Source organism: Sorex araneus, chromosome 2 (assembly GCF_027595985.1).
Source record: "Sorex araneus isolate mSorAra2 chromosome 2, mSorAra2.pri, whole genome shotgun sequence".
NCBI lineage: Eukaryota > Metazoa > Chordata > Mammalia > Eulipotyphla > Soricidae > Sorex > Sorex araneus.
In genome coordinates, this window is record NC_073303.1 from 60,006,541 (window position 1) to 60,028,959 (window position 22,419).

At 39.0% G+C, this 22,419-nt stretch overlaps 1 protein-coding gene across 1 annotated transcript in view; it reads right to left on the bottom strand.

Moving 5' to 3' along the window:
- SLC26A7 (solute carrier family 26 member 7) overlaps positions 1 to 22,419 on the bottom strand; it is a 148,499-nt gene that overhangs the window by 28,653 nt on the left and 97,427 nt on the right. Inside the window, exons 6-10 of the mRNA XM_004602350.2 lie at positions 13,143 to 13,295; positions 9,671 to 9,753; positions 7,294 to 7,441; positions 4,694 to 4,807; positions 423 to 500 (exon numbers count right to left, since the gene is read on the bottom strand). Of these exons, the coding sequence (XP_004602407.2) occupies positions 423 to 500; positions 4,694 to 4,807; positions 7,294 to 7,441; positions 9,671 to 9,753; positions 13,143 to 13,295 (576 nt within the window). The remainder of the gene's footprint in view (positions 1 to 422; positions 501 to 4,693; positions 4,808 to 7,293; positions 7,442 to 9,670; positions 9,754 to 13,142; positions 13,296 to 22,419) is intronic.

Here is a 22,419-nt window from a genome sequence, read left to right on the forward strand (position 1 = left end):
CTCCCTGACCCCTCAACCTGTGTCCAGCTTCAAACCATGGACCAGTCCTACTGGCCCTTGTCTCCACTGACCTTATCAAGGGTCTCTTGCTCCACGCACGTCTCCTACAGTCTGAGTTCTGATAAAAATTATTCTAAAGTCTCTCCTCTTCCTCTCATGACAGAAATTACCTATTGCGTCCCCCTTCCCAAATAATCACAATATAAACCTAATTCCAGAATGACATTTTCATGAGAAACAGGAAATATCCAGGGTACTCTCCATTTTCTCCCCTTTCTACATCACCTCATTCACCCAGACTATGTCATCTGTTTTTCAAATTTTAAATCATCAAGGCTAATGGGACATGTTAATATGCAATGACTCTTATTTACAGTAAAGTTAAAAAGTAGCTTAGAAAACACAAAACAAAACTACTGTACCATGGGCAACCAGTAAAGCAAAGGTCCTATTGCATAGATGACTATCAGGACAAAAATGCAAGAAATCAGACAAGCCACCTGTAGGAGATAAGAAAGACAAATAAATAAATAGATCTTGAATATCCTCATTATTCCGAAGTGCCAAGTGGCTAGAATGAAGATCACTCTTAGTTCATCTTGATTAGAAGACACAGAATCAAATGTTGGCATGTGATTGTTCAATTGTGTAGACTATCATTATCTGTATTTTGCAGCTGAGGGAACCCAAATGTGACAGCTGACAAAATGAGGCAATAAAATCAAGTTTGAGATGAGAGAAAAACCATTCCACACAAAGAAATAGAATACAATCAACTTTTATCACACATCACAGCAATAGCTTTATAGCTTTTTTTCCAAAGTTTTGTTTAATAGTAAAAGTGACATTTCAATTAAAAGTCCCCTCACCCGCTGTTCAGCCTGCCTTCTCTTTTCCCAGGAAGTTGTTTGGGCAATAACTGACTCTCAACTTAGGGGTTTTTTTTTTTCCTGTGTTGATAATAAGTTTCCAGTAACTCTCTTCCTCGGAATTCTTCATTAGTAAGGGCTCCAGTGAGAAGCAATTACATGAGATTATGACAGCAATCTCTGGCAATGAAACATTCAATTTTCTTAATCCTGAAAAGTCATTAGTATCGTGTTCTAACTAACTCAACCTGCTGACTAGGGCCAAACAAAACACCTGACTCTTAGCTCTGATCAACTTAGTAAAGGACCCAATTTTACATAAGCAAACATTTGTGACTTTATACAAATATTTGACCAAACTGTTAACTTTGCAAGAGTGGCGGAGGTTTGGGGGGCAGAGGGCGGGAAAGGCAGAAGTTTTCACAGGATTCTAAAGTGGGATTCCATATACCGTGGACATAATAAAAGGAATCAAGACCTGTTAAGTTGGTTAAAATTCAAAGTTAGACAAAAATATCCAATAATATCAAGGCTAGAAAGCTCTCACACATTGCTGCTGGGGTTGTGATATGGATTAACCACTCCAAAAACAGTCAATCAGCTTTTTTCAAAGTATGCATAAAATTAACAGCTGTTCTAGAACTAAGAGATATACAATGTGTGTCATGTAAATGCATGCACATGGATATTAATATTAGTTTACACGTTGTTGACACCAGTAGCTGAAATAACTATTGTTCAACAGATGGTAAATAGATTTTTTTAAAAAGGTCATATATATTATATGTGTAAATATATAATATATCTATGTTATATTGTATATTATATATCAAATCAGCCACTACTCAGCAATAATAACAAAATAACAATTATTGGTACAAGTAACTCATAGATAAAATTTAATACCATTAAGCCAAATAGGGACTAGGTAACACTTCCTGTATATTTATTAGCAGTACAGCCACGTACATGGAAGGAAATCAAATTTTGCTGTGGGACATGCAATATGAGGATGAAACTCAAGGACCTGAACATGCAAGGCATGTGCCCTACCCCTGAGCTCTGTCCCTAGCCGTGGACCAATCATATTTTAAGTGCTCAAGAGCGACATGAGACTGTTTGAGAATTTAAAATCATTTTAGTATATATGAATAGATGGCAAAACCTTTCAATATTTTGGAAAAATCAGGTTAAAATGCTTGAGTCCAAATCATAAAACATGCTCATCATGTAATACCAAGTGCTTCGGTCAGTGTCACACACGTATTTTTAGCCTCTCTATGTAAAAGACTCTTTTTACACGATTTCTTTTCAGATAAAGCATCTAGAGCATGAACCTCTAAGAATAAGAGAATTTTGATGCTGCTGAGAGATGGAGAACAAGTGAATGCTGCAGCATTTTGTTCCATACTCACTCAAAAGACAGTTTGTCTTTAACAATCTGAGTGAAAAACTCTAATTGTCGGGCAGATTAGTGACCATCCAAACCAGCAGAACATCACAAAAATACTTTTCTGTTGGGCTTTATTTCCTTGACTGGGAGTTTTGTTAGATTTTTTTCATATCCTCCAAAGTCTGAGGAGCTGAAGTCTCTGCAGAGGTCTCTCTAAAAGAAACGTTCTTAGAGAAGTTCCACTAGTGCCCTCACTCGGAACAGAGGTGAGACAGTGTACCTCTCCATCTTATCCGAGTAGTTATTTCAAGGGTTCCCTAACTCAAAGGAGAAATAAGCATTACGGGTTTCCCCAAAATTATCTCTCCCTTAGATGTTCAATGCTGCAAATCACAAAGTGTAATCAGTTTGTTTTGTTCTTACTAAAATCATACTTAGTAAATCAGGCAATGCTTTAAATAAAAATAGACACAGAATATACTCAAGTTGGAAGAAACCTCACAGATTCAATGTCAACCTTCACTGTTCACTGGTGGATGAAGGTAATACCATGCAAACTGGAGGAACAAATTGTACCTCAACATAGCCTTGTTCCAATCCAAATAAACCCATTCTTTCAGGTATTAAATATTTTTAAATGCTCTAAAACTTTTATTATAATAAAATAGTTACATGAGTGATAATTGTGAAGTGAACATTGCAAGAACAATAATTTGGTGCTCATATAAGTGTGAGATAAGCATTTATTAAATCACTTAATCCTCCTAACAATTACATTAGGCTAAAAGGTTAAGTTAATTGTACAAAGTCAGTCCACACCATGGTGGAGACAAGCCCAGGTCTGGAAACTAAGGCTGAGCCACTTCCTGTATTTATCTGCTTAAGTACACATGCTCATGTGAGCACGAAGAGAGGCTTTCTCTGCACTCACATGAAGAAAACAAGTGAAAACTTCTATAGGTTCCTGGAATTCTATAGTTGCAAGAGCCCGGAGTAAGAAATGGTACTCGGGCACCATTTGCATTAATTCAAATTTAGATTCTATTCATTTGAGATTGTAAGTATATAAACAGTTTGCTGAAATATTTCACGGTGGTCCACATGCTGAATTTATGCCTGACATAATTAACTGTAAAATTCAATCACATTTTTATGAGGATTTCACATCTTATTTGAAGAGCTGTGGCAGCCATATGCCAAATTATAATGCACTCAGAATTAGTTTTTGCCCTCTATCAATAGCATCTTCATCGACCACTTTATATGTTTGTTTTATGCTATATTTGAATGTCTATTTATCTGTATTTTTCTTGATATGTCCCCTCACGGTCAAGAACCACATTCATTTCATATATATCCTTAAGCAATTCTTGAAATTGACTAAGTATGCTGTATGTTCCTAATGTTTGATAAATTCACATTAGATGTTGAATAAACATGAATCGTTTCTATAATGATTGGTTACAAATGTTAATGTCTCACCTTAAAACATAAATGAATTGTAGAGAACGTAGGCTAATGTGTCAGATTTACAGTACATCTACCTGACTCTAACTATGATCCTGATAAGTTAGTTTCCTAATTTTCCCTGCAGCTTTCTCATGTGGAAACTGAGAGTATGATTCCATGTCCATTAGAGCTACGTGGTTGTGTATAGTGCTAGATAAAATGCCTGATACACGTGCCTCACATCTAATCCCATGTATGATTCCATCATGACCAGCACCCCATAATCATCGCAGCAACACTGTCTGATGCATCTTACCAATACCTAGCAGAATATCTAATATACTGCAAGATCTTACTAAATGATAAAGTGATTTGAGTTCCTAAAAATATATTATTCATTTTCCTTAAACTAAGATACACAGACATATTGCATATATGCCTATATGTATGTCTCCCTTTATAACTTCATCAAGTACTTTTTGTGCATAACTGGTCAGATATCAAACACCAATCATTTTCTTGAAAGGGGAACAAAAATGGAAACAGATCAAATTGGTTAGCTTGTCACAACAAAAAAAAAAATCAGTATTACCACTAGAGGGAGCTGTGCTTCAACATTTACTAATGAAACATTCCAACAGGATTTGGGGATGCTCCCTGAAGCATTTGACTGGAGGGATCATTCGGAAGGAAAAGAAAGACACCAAAGGGGGCAGAGCGATAGTATGGCAGGTAGGTCGCATGCCGGGAACGCCACCAACCTAATTACCATCCCGGACACCTCGTGGGGTCCCTCGAGCCAGGCCGAGGATGATCTCTGGGTGCAGAGTGGGGAGTAAGTGTTGGTGGCCCCAAAAGCAAAAACGAAAAGAGGTCGATGTTATTAAAAAAAAAAAAAAACTGAGGCAACAAGATATTTCCAGCATTTTGGAGAGAATATTGCTCTGGCAGATCTTTAGTCCCTGCTGGACAGTGCGGTTACCTGTGTCTTAGCCCCCGTGCTGTACAAGCCGGCGGTCCGCCCCCACGCAGCCGCACTTGGTATGCAGAAGAAAAACGAAGGGATCACGTTGCTGAGGCCGTGGGCCAAGAACTCCTGCAAGATTGATAGTAAGATAGATATATACATTGATATATATATATAATTTTTAAATCACAATCAATTTTTCGACACCACTGGTATCCAACTTGTGAAAAGAGCAAGGCTTGTCTACAAGCCATTTTTCTCTCCTCTGGCCATGACTTAACCATTAAATAGAAATAGCAAACACAGAGTATTTACAGTGAATGAGAAACTGTTCAAAGGCCTTTGCTCCTTTAACCCTAATAACAGCCTAACAGAGAGACCCCTGGTATTTTTAGGTTGGGTTGCCAATTTCCCCTCTTTTAACTTCCTATAGGAGTCCAGTTCCCAATGTATTAGCAATCAACACCCATGGTGCTAACTCCACTGATTAACTCTAATTTTACCTGGCAAAAAAAAGTAACATGTAATTCACTCTTCTCTGTAGGGCTCTCATTTGGCTCCTGTCACGCTCACCCTGTTTCCTCCCTATCTCCCCGGACACATCTTCATTTCCTTTGGGGTTCCTTCTCAAACCAAATTTGTAACCAGTTGTAAATATTGGATTATTTTTGTCCTCTGTAAACATGGTAGCTACCCAACTTCAGGTGGACAAGCCCCAAATTATAATCTATAGCCAGGATCATTCTTGTGAATTTCAGGCTCATAAAGTTAACCTGCATTCCCCATTGAGAGGACTCATGGATCCTGCAGTTAACAGAACCATTTCTCTGTACCAGCCCTTATCTCTTCCCTGGTCTCTAAAGGTTCGAACCCTTATTAAGTTGTAATTGCTGGAGTCAAGATCTCCTGTGAACCATTTTCCTTCTCCCAGATGGCGTCTACATATTACCCCAACTATGCTTTTCTCACTCCTTCGTTGTGCTATCATGGCCAAATCATCAAATGTCACCTGGATTATTTATTGCCAAAGCCTCATCATGTTTTCCTGCCTCTCCTACTACCTGTAAACAGTGGAGACAAATATCCCTGACCACAGAGAACTGACAGTCAGTGAGAAAATGCTGACAATAAAGCAATGCAATATGGAAAAGAAAGAAGAAGTCATAGAAAAATCTGGACTTCAGGCCATCACTTACTAAGGAAGGCTTTCTTGAAAAGGGAATATTTGATAGATGAGGCATGTAAATACCTAGGGGACAAAGTTCTCAGAAAAGGGAAGCATTATTGCAAATGTATATAGTCAGAGGCATGATGAGAGGGTTCAAGCAAAGGCAAGGTTGGTTGAGTAGTTCAGAGTATTTAAAGGGGGTGCAGAATCATGATCATGAGGAATGGTCAAGGGGAAGGAGAACTTAATAAATCTTGATAGGTTTTTCATCTCAGAAGAGAGAAGTGAATGAGAGGTCTTGATTAAAGACAGTCGTATCATAGTATCATTGGGATCTGGACCAGCAGCCTGAGACAAAGTCAGATTCAATAGACACGAGGTGGGCAGAAATAGATTCAGAAACATGATCAGTAAAATCTTCATTTGCCGTCATGCTAAGTATAGATTCTTCCATTAGTTCGATGTATTTTCTCTAAAAAGAGTGGTACTCTTTTTTACGTTGAAACCCACAATTTTGGGGAGGGTGGGAAAGGGGGGTATACCCGGGATATTGGTGGTGGAGAATGTGCACTGGTGGAGGCATGGGTGTTTGATCATTGTGAGATTGTAACAAAAACATGAAAGCTTGTAACTATCTCACAGTGATTGAATAAAATTGAAAAAAAATTTTTTTTAAAAAAAGAAATCCACAATTTTAAAAAAGTTAAGATATATCATACTTGGTACGATAAACATACTTGGATTCTCTACTACAAACAAATCACAAAGAACATCATATTGCTCGCGCTATTTTCCCCTAAGTGTTACAGTATTAACGTTTATTATATGCATGTGTGTACAGAAAATAAGCAATTCAGGAAGGTCCAGGTTTCCAATATTCAATGAGTGACAGAGAAATATTTAGGGTAGTTAGGACAGATGAAGGGACCACTATGACAACAGTAGTTGGAAATGATCACTCTGGATAAGAACTGAAAGCTGAAAGTAGGTAAAGGGATATGCACGATAATCTTTCAGTAGCTGTATTGCAAAGATAATGCCCAAAGGAAAGAGAAAGTGAGAGAATGAGAGAGAGAGAGAGAGAGAGAGAGAGAGAGAGAGAGAGAGAGAGAGAGAGAGAGAGAAGTGTCTGCCATAGAGGGGGTGAGAGGTGGACCTTTCAGGAGGGAAACTGGGCGTATTTGTGGTGGGAAATGTGCACTGGTGAAGAAATGATTGGAACATTGTGTGACTGAAACCCAATCAGGAACAACTTTGTAACTGTGTATCTCAAAGGGATTCAAGTTTTTTAATAAAAGGAAAAAGAAATCTTTCATGCTTTTCTTCTACCCATTCGTGCTATATACTTAGGAACATTGTATTTTCCATAAATTTAAGGCTTTCTGAATCTTGGAGTACCCAGTACAATGATACAACAGCTGTGGGAAGAAGTTTCAGTGTACTCCACCTGGTTGTCATCAACTGAATATTTGAATTTTTTGGCGGATCCTTGAGCGAGAGCCAAAGAGGCCACGTAGCCTACAAGTGCCACGCTGAAGGCTTCCGTGAGGACTGCAGAGAGAATGTTCATAGGAGGGGCTCTAGGTGGAGGGATTCTGTGGACAGAGAGAATATCTTGAAATCATCAACCTTCATGTAATTTCTATAACAACTTGCATTGAACTCAATCGTGGTCATGACCAACGTTATCAAAGAATAAGTGAAATACTCATTAAAAAATGATCAATATTGCCCTTCAAAGCCCTTTGCTTTTAAACATTATTTAGCAGAAAAGCAGAATTACAAGAATTATCACAGAGACAGCACGATGTGTCTGTCATTTATGCCCAGGGAATTCAGGTTACACTGCAAAAGGTCTGACTCAACACAATATTTCTTGTATCAGAACAAAAGCAAATCTGGAGCCTTCTTTCATTTGAACCTTTCAAAATACTTATTTATCTGGTATTAGAGATTTTGTTTCCTGTTTTAAGTACTACAGTGTTATATGCAAACATCAGTTTTTTATGAGTCACAAATTTTAAGCTAATCCTTAAATTTTCTACTGATTTCATAGCTTAATTATATTGTTTTTTTATTTTTTTTATTGGCTTTCTTGGATAACACCCAGTGTTGCACAGGAGTTACTCCTGGCTCGTGCACTCAGGAATTACTCCTGTCGGTGCTCAGAGGACCATATGGGATGCTGGGAATCGAACCCAGGTCAGCCGCGTGCAAGGCAAATGCCCTATCACTCCAGACTCTTTAATTATGTTTTTAACTTGATCCTTTCACAGTACACATAGTTATGCATTATGTATTTGAGGGGGAAAATGTGGATACATCTACACTTTTACAAAACATAGGACTACAGTTGTTTCTGAGTTTTAGAAATCTAAAATATTTCTTTCAGCTAATAGGCAGCTATCTTTGGGAACAATTAAGCCAAAGCATCATGGTTTACTTATCCTTGGTGATGATTTAGGAAATTTATTTTCACTTAGGAAAGAAAATTCCTCTGGGCAAAAAAGTAGAAGGAAAAGAAAACTCAAATTGATTTAACATCTAGCATGTAGAAAGCTTAACCTTTTCATATTGGTTCTTTCATTTATTCCTTAAATCAGATCCAATCTATGTGCAGAGGGAAAGGGAAATCATTTTAAGAAAGGTTAAATTATGTATCTGAAGTCACAGAGAGAATCATGGAATTGGATTGCGAGTTCAGCCCCCATTTGTTTGCTTGCTTATCTATTTATCTATTTATTTGTTTGTTTGTTTATTATTGTTTCATTTAAAACTATTGGGATGGACCTGGAAAGGTCACATGTAATAAAAGAGAATTATAGGGAAAATATGAGGTTTTTTTTTTGGAGTGATAGTACAGCGGTAGGGTGTTTGCCTTGCACACGGCCGACCCGGGTTTGATTCTTCCGCCCTTCTTGGAGAGCCCGGCAAGCTACCGAGAGTATCTCACCCAAGCAGCAGAGCCTGACAAGCAACCGGTGGCGTATTCGATATGCCAAAAACAGTAATAACAAGTCTCACAATGGAGACATTACTGGTGCCCGCTCTAGCAAATCAATGAGCAACGGGATGACAGTGACAGTGACGGTGACAGTTCATAAAGTTTACTATAAGATAAATTGATCTGCATCACTGTAGGGTCTGAAAGTTCAACCAGGTCAACATTAAAAACTTGGTTACATGAAAATTCAACCGGTAAAGTAATAAAAATAAGCTATCCTGGAAAAAAGTGAATGACTTTTGGAGACATAAAAGTATAGAGATATTTTAGAAAACCAAGATTGAGTCCATTGATTACCATTTGCTTGTACCTGCCTAGGCTAATCAAAGATTTTTAAAATTTTTATTATTTTAAACTATTATTACTTCATTTACTCTTCTTCTATTTTAGCATAGTTGGAACACAAAATGTGGAACTGGAAGGATAACGTACAGAGGACTCAACTTTGTCTCAAATTTATCTATATCTATATCAGCTACTATTTTTCTATTTTTCTACCATGTGTATAGTTTATTTACATTATTTGATGAAAAATTCATGGACCAAATAGATAGTACAGGAGGGAAGGCTCTTGCCTTGCATGTGGCTGAAACTAGCTCAATCCCAGCCCCACATAGAGTTCCCTGAGCACAGCCAGGGATGGTCCCTGAGTATAGAGCTAGGAGTAAGCTGTAAGCACCACTGAATATGGCCCCCAAAACAGATGAGAGAGAGAGAAGACAGAGAGAAGGAGAGAGAGATGAAATCTATGCGTGCCTACTCTCACTTTTTTCCTCCATCTAAAACAAAAAAATAATAGCAACAAAAGAGACTACTTTACCCTTTGGGAATATGACCAAGAACTTCCAAGCCATATGCGTCTTCCATGTTGGTGCAATAACAAGCAACTGATGCAGCAATAATCTGGTCCCATTTGAACAACAGCAGCAACAACAACAACAACAAATTATTAGTTTCTCAAATGCCTTAAGACTATTTTAGAGTAAACATTATCCATCCGTATCATGATTGTCAAGAGCAATAGTTTTTAATAAACTTAATTAGGTACAATTTTAATTGTACAGATTTTTTAAAGAATATTTTTTAAATTACAAAATCCCTAAAATTTGAGAGCAATTGAGTCACAGTCATCAAATTTAAGTGAAATCCCCATAATATGGTTTTCTATATTCCTCATTTGTATCAGCCCAATTATGTCTGATTTTGAAGGGGACTAGAACGTAGACTGTAAGAGTATATAGGTTACATCAGAATATATGTGTATGTGATCAAACAACACAATCCAAGTTCAACATTTATCTCATTCTTGTTATCCAAGAATGCTCTATGATAGCAGGTTTTCTCTCCATGATAGCAACGTGTTAAGAACTGCTGATATTGTATTAATATTCCTGACATAGGTTAGTAATGGAAGCTTATTTTCCTACTTGAATATTCCGAATGTTGAGCTTTTGTTATTATTAAGGTAGAGGCTTCTGGTTATATATTGGACTCGGGGGATGGAGAGATGGTACAGCAGGGATGGTGCTTGCCTTGCACACAGCTGACCCAGGTTTGATCCCCAGCACCCCACCTGGTCCTGATAGCAGTGTTCCCTGATGGCAGAGCCAGAAATTATCCCTGACTTCCACCAGGTTTAACCCCAAACTGAAATATAGATAATAGATGTACATATATATTTAAATTATATTTTATATTGACTAATGGTTTTTTTTTTTTTGAGCCAAACTGGTTATGCTCAGGGACTATTTCTGACTCTGCACTCAGGAATCACTACTGGTTGGGCTCAGGGGACCATATGGGACACAGGGGATTGAGGCCATGTTGGCTACATTTGAGGCAAGCAACTTACTCCCTTCCTATCTCTTCTACCAGCATTAAATCTTTTCTAGAAATAAAAAACTGACATCAGGGAGATAGATCAAATGACAGAAGCACATAATTTGTGTATAGTAACCCCAGTTTGGTCCCCAGTCTGCATTTTCCTCTGAACATCTCCCAGGAGTGACCTCTAAGCACCAAACCAAGGATAGTACCAGAGTATCACCAGGTTTTATAACAAAAATTAAAAGAAAATAGCAATTATGAGCTATACTGTTAAATTTATCATGATATTATAGTATTTTCAAATAAGATAGCAGTAGTAAAAGACTCAGATTATTAAGATACTATCAGAAATCCTTACATGTTGCTAATTTCTAAGTCATGTATATTATTAATTGGTAATAACATACATGAAATATTTATATCATGCCAGAAAAATAGATATTTCCAATGAAATATCCCGTGGTCAGAAACTAGATTCGTACTGAAAATGGAATGCGTGCATTTTTATACATGTAGCCAATGTAAAAATCAGAAACCCAAGCAGCTGAATTGGTCTTTTAACAATATCTTACTTTATCACTCTGTCTTTAACATAGCCAAACTCCCTTTATCAATTGAGTCCTTGGTCCTTGTTCCATAATATTTCAAATGTTATATACGAGTGCGAGAACAACAATGTCCTCAGACTCGGGCAAGACAGATGTTTCCCCAGAGAGTCCCAATTTTTTTAAAGGCTCTAATCTAGTCCTCTTCCAAATACTGTCCTCTCCAGAAGACTAGGGAGGGGGCAAGAGATGTACCCACCTGACACCTGGATTCCTTTTCCTGGAGGTCACAATCTGAATACTCTGGAATATGTCAGTTCCTGCCCCCTTAGCCCTTGCCATTGTCCAGTATGTTTTCCCAGGCCTGGTCTCTGGGAGGCCCAGGGGGAGGCTGAGGGACGGGTAGAGCTGTGGGAGAGTGGGTGTGGCTAGAACTTGGACGTTGATGCAAGTATTCACATGCCCTGGGTCCCCTTTGCAGGGTAACTAGAGGAGAAAGGGGTAAAGGATGGACAAGGAGCTCATTCTACCCAGGCACCACTTTTGGTAAGTGCTCAAATGAAGGACGAGATTTTCCTACTCAAACCTGTCTTCAAGGTAACATTAAAGAGCCTTTATCATGTAGAAGACATATCGATATGATTTAACTTTTGCTCTATAACTTTTAAGGTTGGGACATGAGTAGTACCTTTGCTTTAGTGTTTTGCAAGTATTATAAAAGAGCATTGCATAAAGATTACTTGTTGTTTTAGTATTAGGATCATGTTTACTCCCTTTTGCAAGGAATAAGCAAATATTTCACTATGAGTTCTGAGGCCTTCTTCCCTAAGGTTATTTTTAGTTTTTGCTTTCGTGAAACATGTAATAAAACTTACCAAAATATAATAAGCATGTCTTAATATCTATAAGACTTTGGAATAAAATTATATGCTTCATGGTTCTGAAGCTACTAATAAGGACGGTATGCTCTACTCACATACACTATGATTTATTTTAAATACACACATATATGTTGAAGAATCTCACAAATTATCAAGCACACAAATCACACAAAAGAAGTCATCCATCTTAGTTATATAGTGATGAGTCAGACCCCTCAACTTTCAGTGTGTGAGTGTTACATAAACTTAACCCAAGTTCAATAGGGTGAAGTAATATTTTAACAGGTGAAATTATGTACATACCATTAGTCATGTGCATGTAAACCGTTAAAAACAACTGGAGTCAATTAATGAAGAGTACTGAGGTTGTGTGAACATTTCATTATCATTGTAATAGTTTGTTTGGTTCCCATTAGAGTTCATACTTATAGGTTTTGAAATTTTCAAAGCATACTTTAGTGGATATGCTCCAGTAGCAAAGTATAATGCATTACTATGTTCTGTACAAAAAATAATTAAAGAAACCACCAGTCATATCCAATGAAACACATCAGAGTCCTTTCAATAAAACTAAATTAAGATATTGATAAAAGTGTCAGTAAGCCTACCAATCATAAATGAGAATTGGCAATTGATAATATTCCTATGCATATTGCACAGATGCCCCATCAGTAGGGTGTCGTATGACTTTTATGACTTTTAGGGAAATTATGCAGAGACTTTTTTGAGTCTCACCATGAGAACTGTCTCCTTATTTAAAATCTTAGGCTATATACTCTTTTATTTATGTAAAAAAGAATTGCAAGCATATGAGAAATGCTGTGTAAATTGAAAACGTGTGTGTCTCCTTTTTTTAAATTATTGACTCAAAATGTTTCCTGTTCTTACATTAATGTATAGCCACGCAAATTAGCTCAACTTTAATGAGAGACAGGAGTTGCTGTGCGTTACTGTACACAATTTAGCAAGTCTCTGCAGGTTATCCCAGTGACTGGCAAACATTGTAGGGCATCACACTAAATGTTGATTTCCTACTTACCAAAACCAAATCGACAGGAAGAACAACTTTAATTTTCCTTTTAAACTGTTCATTCAGTTCTTTAACCAGAACGAGCACCACGATGCTCAGCGAGGATAGGAGTAACGCTTCCAGACGAACTGACTTGATGTTTTCAAAGACATACGCATAAATCTATGGTAATGAGCAAAAACACAAACACAATACAGGGTTACCTATAACACTCCAATTTCAATATCTGGCCCCAGAGGAGTTGACTGATGTTTGCACATTTTCCTTAAGTGGTGAGGGAGGGAACACTGAACCATGAAAGGATATGGAAGGTACAGCACTGATATTAGGCAACTATAATTCATTAATATGCACATAATTATTTCTCTTTTGATCCTTCCATCAAAATCAGGAGCTTTGTCATTCTGACTTGAGGGCACTATTAGAGTGAGTGACTCTCCCAGCTTCTTCCCAAAGGAAATGGGTAGAGACGATAAAAAAAAAATTGCTAGCTTCATGCAAATTAGTCACTAAGAGAATTTTAAGGGGACTACAGTGAACTCTTAAACCCCAGAATCAAACACACATGTACAAGGTCCACACAAAGGAATTAAGTGTTTAACTAGTATCGAGTATTTGGCGTCCTGCAAAATGTTAGTGTTCTCATTCATTTAGAATTTTTGTGTGTGTGTGCATGACCACATAGTTTACAGATCTAGCTTATAAAAGAGCATTAGACTTAGTTTTAGGTCTAAAATTAGTTTTAGTTTTAGGTCTACGATGATGATCAACTTAGATAAGACTTGATATTCCTGGAATTTATGGTCAGGCATAGGAATTTCGAATCAAAGCAATGAACTTGCAGGATGGAGGAGAGTACCTAAAGGTCATGTGTCTTAGAGGTATTGGTGTCTGGGAGTGCCATCCCCACAGAAGATAAATGGTAATTATCCCAGCTCAGAGATTGTGGGGGAACGATTAGAAAGTCCCGGGGGAAATGTTCTGCTCCATATCACACTTTAAAGACCCAGACTATAAATATGATGAGAGGATTATACACCTTCCTGAAAAATATTTTAATATTTTAATTTTAAATTAAATTTTATACTTTTAATTTGGGCTGGAGCGATGGCACAGTGGTTGGAATTTCGCCTTTCACGCGGCCAACCTGTGTTCGATACCTCCACCCCTCTCAGAGTGCCTGGCAAGCTACTGAGAATATGGAGCCTGCATGGCAGAGCCTGGCAAGCTACCCGTGCGTATTGGATATGCTAAGAACAGTAACAATAAGTCTCTCAATGAGAGACATTATTGGTGCCCGATCAAACTTTTAATTTAAATTTAATACTTTTAATATTAAGCAAACACAATTTTTCCTTAAATTTAGAAGACTATGGGATCAGAGAGACAGGACAGTGGGTAGAGCATTTGTCTTGCATAGGGCCACCATGGTGTCAATTTCTGGCACCCCAGATGATCCCCTGAGTCCCAGCAAGAGTGAACCCTGAGCACAGAGCCAGGAGTGAGACTTGAGCACTGTCAGATGTGGCAATGAATAAATAAATGAATAAACATTAGGAGGCTATATAATACATAGGTGTCATATACTAAATCTTAGTAACTTGGGAAAATCTGACTTGGCAAGAAAGTAGGATAACTGCAAAAATAATGCCAATGAAAATAATACAATGAAGTCTTTTCTAAACTTAGAAGCTTCAGTGTCAATGACATTATGCTAACAATAGGATCCATTACTAGGATGTAAGTGAATAAACATCGAATCAGCTTACATAAAAATAAATAAACATGCAGGGCTAGAGAAAGAGTACAGTGGGTAGGGTTCTTGTCTGCACAAAGTCAACAGGTTTCAATCCCTGGCACCACACTTGGTTCCCAAGTCCTTCAGGAATGATCCCTGAGCACAGAAGGGTGTGACCCCTCAAATAAAACTAAACAAATCAGTAAACTCCTAGAGCTCCCCAGCTCAGCATTATGATACTTCTCTGACCAGTGGCACATGGAGCCGCCAGGGCTACCTGACAAAAGGCAGCAGCCAGGCACTGGGAATCAAATTTGAGAGCTGATCTAAGCAGGACATTAAGCCAACCTTTCTGTTCTCTCTCTCTGGCCCACCAATATTATTCAGTGGAAGAGAATTTTATACTTAAGTGATCAGCTCTGGAATGTTAATCGCCTTGTGTAAGATGTCTGGACTTAGTCTGAACCTTCCATAGTCTCTCTTATGAAAATGAGTCATTTGTATAAACGTCAAGGAGTTAAGTGGGCCTTAAGTGCTTCTCGCCAAGGCCTCCTGACATCGGAATTGCTGAATCTAATCTTTATAACCACACCTCTAGTGCCAGGACATGGTCCAGGGGATAGCGACCCAGGCTCGATTCCTGGTACCACGTGGTCTCCCAAATTCCACTGCAAACAAACCAGGAGACCCCCAAGGGCTGCATCTCAGCCCCTAGCGCCGAGTTGCTGGTTCCATTGTTAGAATATCATTAGGAGAAGCCTCCAGCCCCCCTAAGTACCGTGTAGACCCCCCCAAAAAAAACTAATTTATGGCTAGAGCATATTTTTCAAATCCAATTTAGATACTATAAAGTAGTTTCACTTTAACACGTAAAACTGTCCCTAAAATAATATAAACTGTTAGTATTCTTTGCACTTTTCATTGAATATTTCAAATATAATTTGATCAGGAGTAAAAGTTGAGGACCCAAATATGAGCCAGATTATGAATCTAAAATTCCTGGATAAAATTGAGCTTTAAAACTGTGGTTTAGGGGCTGGAGTGATAGCATAGCGGGTAGGGCATTTTTCTTGCATGTGGCCGACCCGGGTTCGAGTCCCAGCATCCTAAATGGTCCCCTGAGCACCACCAGGAGTAATTCCTGAGTGCAGAGCCAAGAATAACCCCTGTGCATTGCCAGGTGTGACCCAAAAAGCAGAAAAAAATAAAATAAAACTGTGGTTTGATGGAGCTGATGAGATAGTATAGCGGAAAGAGTGTTTGCCTTGCACACAGCTAACCTGAGTTTGATTCTGTACATCCCATATGGTCCCCTGAGCACCGCCAGGAATAACACTTGAGCATGGCCAGGTGTGACCCAAAAAACATAAAAAAAAATTTAAACTGAGTTACAACACAATAGGAATCACAGTACTAAATGAGGAGATTATTTTACATAGAGTAACTGATTGGTGTTTATACAATACTCAACCTACTAGGCCCAGAGATCAGGAAGATAACTGATGCCTCAAAACTATCAGAACCTGGATTCTATAGATTGAACATTATCATTAACATTACGATCCCTTCAAAAATAGAATATAGATTCATATAAAATGAGCTTTGAGCTAAGGAGATAGTTCAAAGGGCTAGTAAAATGATTTGAATGTGAGAGGTCCTGTGTTCGGTCCCCAGCATGACATAGTCCCATGGGGAGAGTGTTCTGATCACTGATCAGGGAATAGCTCTTGAGCACTGCCAATAAGTCCAAGCCCAAAATAAATAAATAAAATCAGATAAAACAAAATTGAACTTCAATGGCTGAAAGGGAAGAGGGCATTACAGTTAATCCAAATTCTCTTTGACAACACAGTTAAAATAAGAACAAAAATGAAAACATTGACTAATTGCAAAGTCAATACATCAAGGAATAAATTAAGAGTTCAGTGTTTCACTTGTCATCTTATTCAAAACATTTTATTTTATAGCATACTACTTGGAAAGAATATCAGACAGAACAATATCATAGCTAAAATTCAAGTGATAATTTTCTTGACTATGTATCACGTCACTTGTATCACTTGTCATCCCATTGATCTTCGATTTGCTCAAGCGGGCACCAGTAACATCTCCATTTGTTCCTGTACTGTGCTAGTGTAGCCCAATGGTATCTACTCGCTCCAGGAACACGAAGGGCCTTAAACCATTTGTTCAGGATTTTGATGAAGTCTGACCATCTCGTTGGTGGGCAGCCATGCGGTCTTTTGAGGTCCCGTGAAATCCAGTCCATAACATCTCTAGTCCAGCAGCTATCTCTAAATTGCATTACGTGTCCAGCCCATATGATTTTTGATGACTTGGCAAACGAATCAGCGTCCCTGATTCTTGATAGTCAATGGAGGTCGGAACTCCAGATTCCTTATCTCACTTGAGTGTAACATGATACTCCAAGCATAGCTATTTCGATTCCTCTTTGGGATATGAGAATAGCATTCTCATCCTGTTTGCATGGGGCCCAGGTCTCTGAGACATATGTTAGTGCAGGAAGAATGGTGGAGTCAAAAAGATGTACCTGGAGCTGGAGGTTCTTCCTCCTCTTAACCACTTCTTCAATACTCTTGAAGGCATTCCACAATGCTCTCTTTCTCCTGTGCAGTTCTGGTGCCAAGTCATTCCTCATGTTGAGTTCTCAACCCAGGTACACATAGCTGCTGCATTCAAAGATGTTCATTCTATTGAGAGCAAATGGAACATCAGGAACTAGTTTGTTTTTCATGAACATTGTCTTGGTGAGATTCAGCTGCAGTCCAACTTTTCCACACTCAAGGTCAAAGTCAGCCAGCATTTGTGCCACTTGGCTAATATTTGGCATTATGAGAATGATGTCATCAGCGAAGCAGAGGTGGTGTAGTTGCTGACCATCTATCTTCAATCCCACTCCTTCCCATTCTAGTCGTCGCATGACATTCTCGAAGGTGGCACTGAAGAGTTTCGGTGAAATGGTATCACCCTACCGAACCCCTCTCTTTACATCAATGATCACTTCCTTGTAGAATGGTGAGATCCTGGTGGTGAATCCGTAATATAGCTCTTGGAGGATCTTGATGTACTAAATTTGAACGTCCTGTTTGGCTAGGGCTTTGATGACCACTTCAGTCTCAACAGAATCAAAGGCCTTCTTTAAATCAATGAACATCAGACAGAGCGGCATCTTGAACTCTCGAAAAAATTCAATGAGTTTGGTCACTGTGTGGATATGGTCTATCGTGCTGAATCCTCTACGGAACCCGGCTTGCTCACATGGTTGTCCTTCATCTAGTTTTCTGTCTATTCTATTCAGGATGACTTGAGTGAACAACTTGTAGACGACGTACAACAGGCAGATTGGGCGATAGTTGCCAATGTCATGGATGTCTCCCTTCTTGTACAACAGAACGGTCCTGCTGGTTTTCCACTGGGACGAAACCTTGCATATGAACAGGTAGCATGTGAAGAGCAGAGCCAATGTACTGCCGAGTACTGGCAGCAGATTCTTCAGGTGTTCGGGTCTGAACTTGTCTGGACCGGGTGCTGTACGTGTCTCTACTGATGAAATGGCATGTCAGATTTCGGAAGGGAGGACGTTGGGAACAACATGTTCATCCTGCAGAATTTGGTATGTGGGCAGGTGAAAGTGGTTGTTGAAGAGATTCGAGTAGAAGTCATGAATAATCCTCTCCATTGCCCTTCTGGAAGATGTGATAGACCCATCAGGACGTCGGAGGGCAGTCATCTTGGTCTTGTAGTTGGCGAAGGACAGGCGAGCATTGTGAATACTTTTCCTGGCTTCTGCTGAATCACCCAACACTGCTGCTCTTCTCTCTTTGAGGTCTTCCCTTATCGCTTCGCTGCACAGCTTTGCCAGCTCAGACGTTAGCTTGTGGTTACCTGAGGCTCGCACCAATCCACGTTGGGGAATGAGCTCAAGAGTTTCCGATGACAGGCGTCTGTTTGTGGCTTTTCCACTCTCAGCATTTCTCGTACAGTCATGGAGGTGCTGAACCAGTCGATCGTATTCCTTGTCGATGTTCTCAATGACGGCATCTTCCCACGTTGCTGCAATAGTGCCAATGAGCTCCCAGTTGGTGGTCATTTTAAACTTAAACTTTGCAGTCCTTTCTCCCTGCTCTGTGAAGTAGAATTTTGCATGAAGGAGACAGTGTTCTGATCCCTTTTGGAATTTTGGGACAACAGCGACATCAGTCAAGCAAAATCTTTGATTGAATATGATGTGGTCAATTTCATTGTGGAACTGTCCACTGGGAGACTCCCTGTCCAACGTTTACATTCGGCCTTCTGGAACTGTGAGTTACCATGGATGGTCTAGGTTGACATGATGAATTCAGACAGTCTCTCACCCTGTTTGTTTCATTCTAGGCCATGGGTCCCAATGTGGAGTTCTTTGGGCGACCTTCTTGGTCCTATCTTGGCATTAAAATCACCAACAATTATCTTGTAGAAGGTGTGGTCTTCTATATAGAACTTCTCCAGCTCCATGTAGAACTTCTCAATTTCTTCATCAGAGTTGGATGTTGGTGCATAGGTGACAAAGATAGCAACTGCCGGCAATGAGCCACATCTATTCAAGCGTAGTCATCTGATTCGGGTTGTTAGACATTCGAATAAATCAATGCTCATGGCTAAGTTCGTGTTGACAAGGACACTGATGCCACCACGCCTCTCTTGTCGCATGTTCCGAGGAACAGCTCTTCTCCAGTGTCAAAAATGGCATGATGTGATTGATGCCTTCTCGTTTCCTTCAGACCAATGATGTCATACTTGACCTTCTGCACTTGCACTATCAGGTCCTGGGTGGATACTTCTGATGCCAGCATATGTGCATTGAAAGTAGACAGTCATTTTAGTCTTTCTTCGTTTGGGCAGTCTAGTTCGTCCCTGAGATTTTATCAGCCTCTCCTTGCTCATCCTTCTTAACTCTGCCACATTGGGGGCTCCTCTGGTGTCAGGCGGATGAGGCCCATTGTTGTTACTGTTTTTGGCATATTGTATATGCCATGGGTAGCTTGCCAGGCTCTGCCGTGCAGGCGGTGTACACGAGGTAGCTTGCCGGGGTCTCCAAGTGCAATGGAAGCTTTTAGGGCGGCCTCCAATCGCCCTTACAGATGTTCCATGGTTCTTGACTATGATGTAACACAATTTTTCTATTACTCCTCGCTGAAATCTCAGGATAAAAATCCAAAATCCTAGCTAGTGAAATATACAGAAAAGGGTTAAAGAGTATCTGGGATTTTTTTCCAAATTCTTATCTCTCTGATAGTTTACCATGAACCAAAGATGAAAATCAAGAATATTATTTAGTTGGCTTGTTAGAAAAAATAAAAACAAACATTCAAAAGTTATTCCTTTAGTTTTATTCATGACATTAAAGTTAGGCACAAAAGTGCCTGTATAAGGAAGTACACCAAAAAACCCCAAGCCATACCTAATTTGTCGTGATGTGCATTTCAAAAACATGTGTTTATAGTAATAGAAATGACCACCCCAGAATGAAAGGAATAAGAAAAACCCTTGGGGTTTTGATTGTCTGTCTGGATTAAAACTATAGCTTGTAGAGCAAAGCTTGTCTCATCTATAAGACGCCCCAGAAGAAATAGGGGCGGGCAGAGATTCATTACAACCAGCCTGAAGAGCACAATAAAAATACTGGCTGGTGAGCACTCATTCTAGTGGCTGCCATGTGGACCCACGCAGAGAAGTCACAGCTAAAGCAGGCTCATAGGGGATGGGCAACATATGGAGATAGATGGTGACAGAGTGATGGGTACACAAACACACACAGGCTCACATATGCTCATTTTATATCAGCCTAGGCATCCGAGGCACACAGGAAATTTTGCATTTCAAGCAAAAGTTCAGTCATCTAAGTATGCTACTACATGATACGCTTCAAGGAATAAAAAAATCTTACCAAGGATGACCATTCACTTACCAGACCACAGAGCAGCAAAGATAATTTATATCTCTTAGGGTAATTCAATAAGCTGTATCGTCGAAACTGACAAATCTGTTTAACAAATAACTTAGTTCATCTTGAGGCTATAATAAAAGCTCTTTAGACTCATCATTCTTAAATTAAGATTTCACTGATTTGACACTGGTTAACAATGCTATTTTGAAACTACAACTCCACACCTGCATATGTGCAAAAGCCTCATATCCCCACCAACAAGGTTCTAGTTCCCTTCCCATAGATTCACACCCCTATCTCTTCTTCCCTCCATCCATCACCGACTTTGCAGCAGTCTGTTATTTTTGTTCCATTTAATAGTTTGTTTGTTACATATACTTATTAAATTAGAGAGACTATCTTGTGATTATCTTTCACTCTCTGACTTACTAGGCTCATCCCAATGCCCCCTGCTCCATTCATGCTGTTGCTTCAAAGACAGGATTTTATCTTTTTTCAGGGCTAAACTGTCTCCATTAATGATATATGCCATTTCTTTATTCTCTTCTCCATGGATAGGCATTGATATTGTGTTCATGTCTTGACAATTGTGAATAACTTTGCCATGAACATAAGAGGACATGAATATTTTTGAATTAGTGGTTTTTATATCATTTTTGGATCATACTCAATAGAGCTATTTCTTGGCAACCTTTATCTTTTAAAGGAATTTCCATGCCACTTTTTGCAGTGGGGGGGAAGGCACCAATTTACATTCTCACCAACAGCATAAGAGAACTCCTTTTCCCTCTCTTTTGGGGGAGTGGGGTAGATATGGGAACGCTGGCAGGACTCGGAGCTTATTCCTCACTCTGCACTCAGAGATCCTTCCTGGTAGTGCCTCGAGGACCAGAGAGGATGCCGGAGGTCGAATCTGGGTTGGGGACATTCAAGGGAAGTGTTCTCTCCACTATACAATTTCTCTAATCCTAAGAGTTCCCTTTTCTCTGCACCAACATAAGTAGTTTCAGGTCTTTTAAATACAGATCACTCTCACAGATGTGAGGTTACATATATAAATGCTGTTTTCATTTGAATTTCCTGAAGATTAGCAGTGTTAAACATCTCTTCACATGCTGTTCTCTACCTCTGTAGAGTTGTGTGCAGTTTTTACATATTTGGTGTTCACTTCTTGTTTAATGTGTGCTGTGCAAGTATTTTCTCCTAGTCACTAAGTTTCATTTCAGTTTGTGTTGTGCTATTCTGCTTTCATTTGTTGTGCAAAAAGCTTTTTAATACAATGCCATCCCGTTATTTAATTTTGCTTTGTTTCCTTTGTCACTGGAGTTAAGTCTCTAAAGACAACTAGGCAGTTAGTATCCAAGAGCCTGTCGCTGCGCTTTCTGCTGTGTGTTTTATGGATCCAGGTTTTATGTCAAAGTCTTTAATCCATTTTTAATTCTTATTCATAGTATTAAATAATTATATATTTTTCATTTTTCTTTATTTCTTCCTGCTTGTGGCTCCACAGATTTTCTAACATCATTTGTGGACAAAATGGAGCATTAATTACAACTTACTAAAAACTAAAATTGTTAATATGTGTGAAACACAAATTTTGA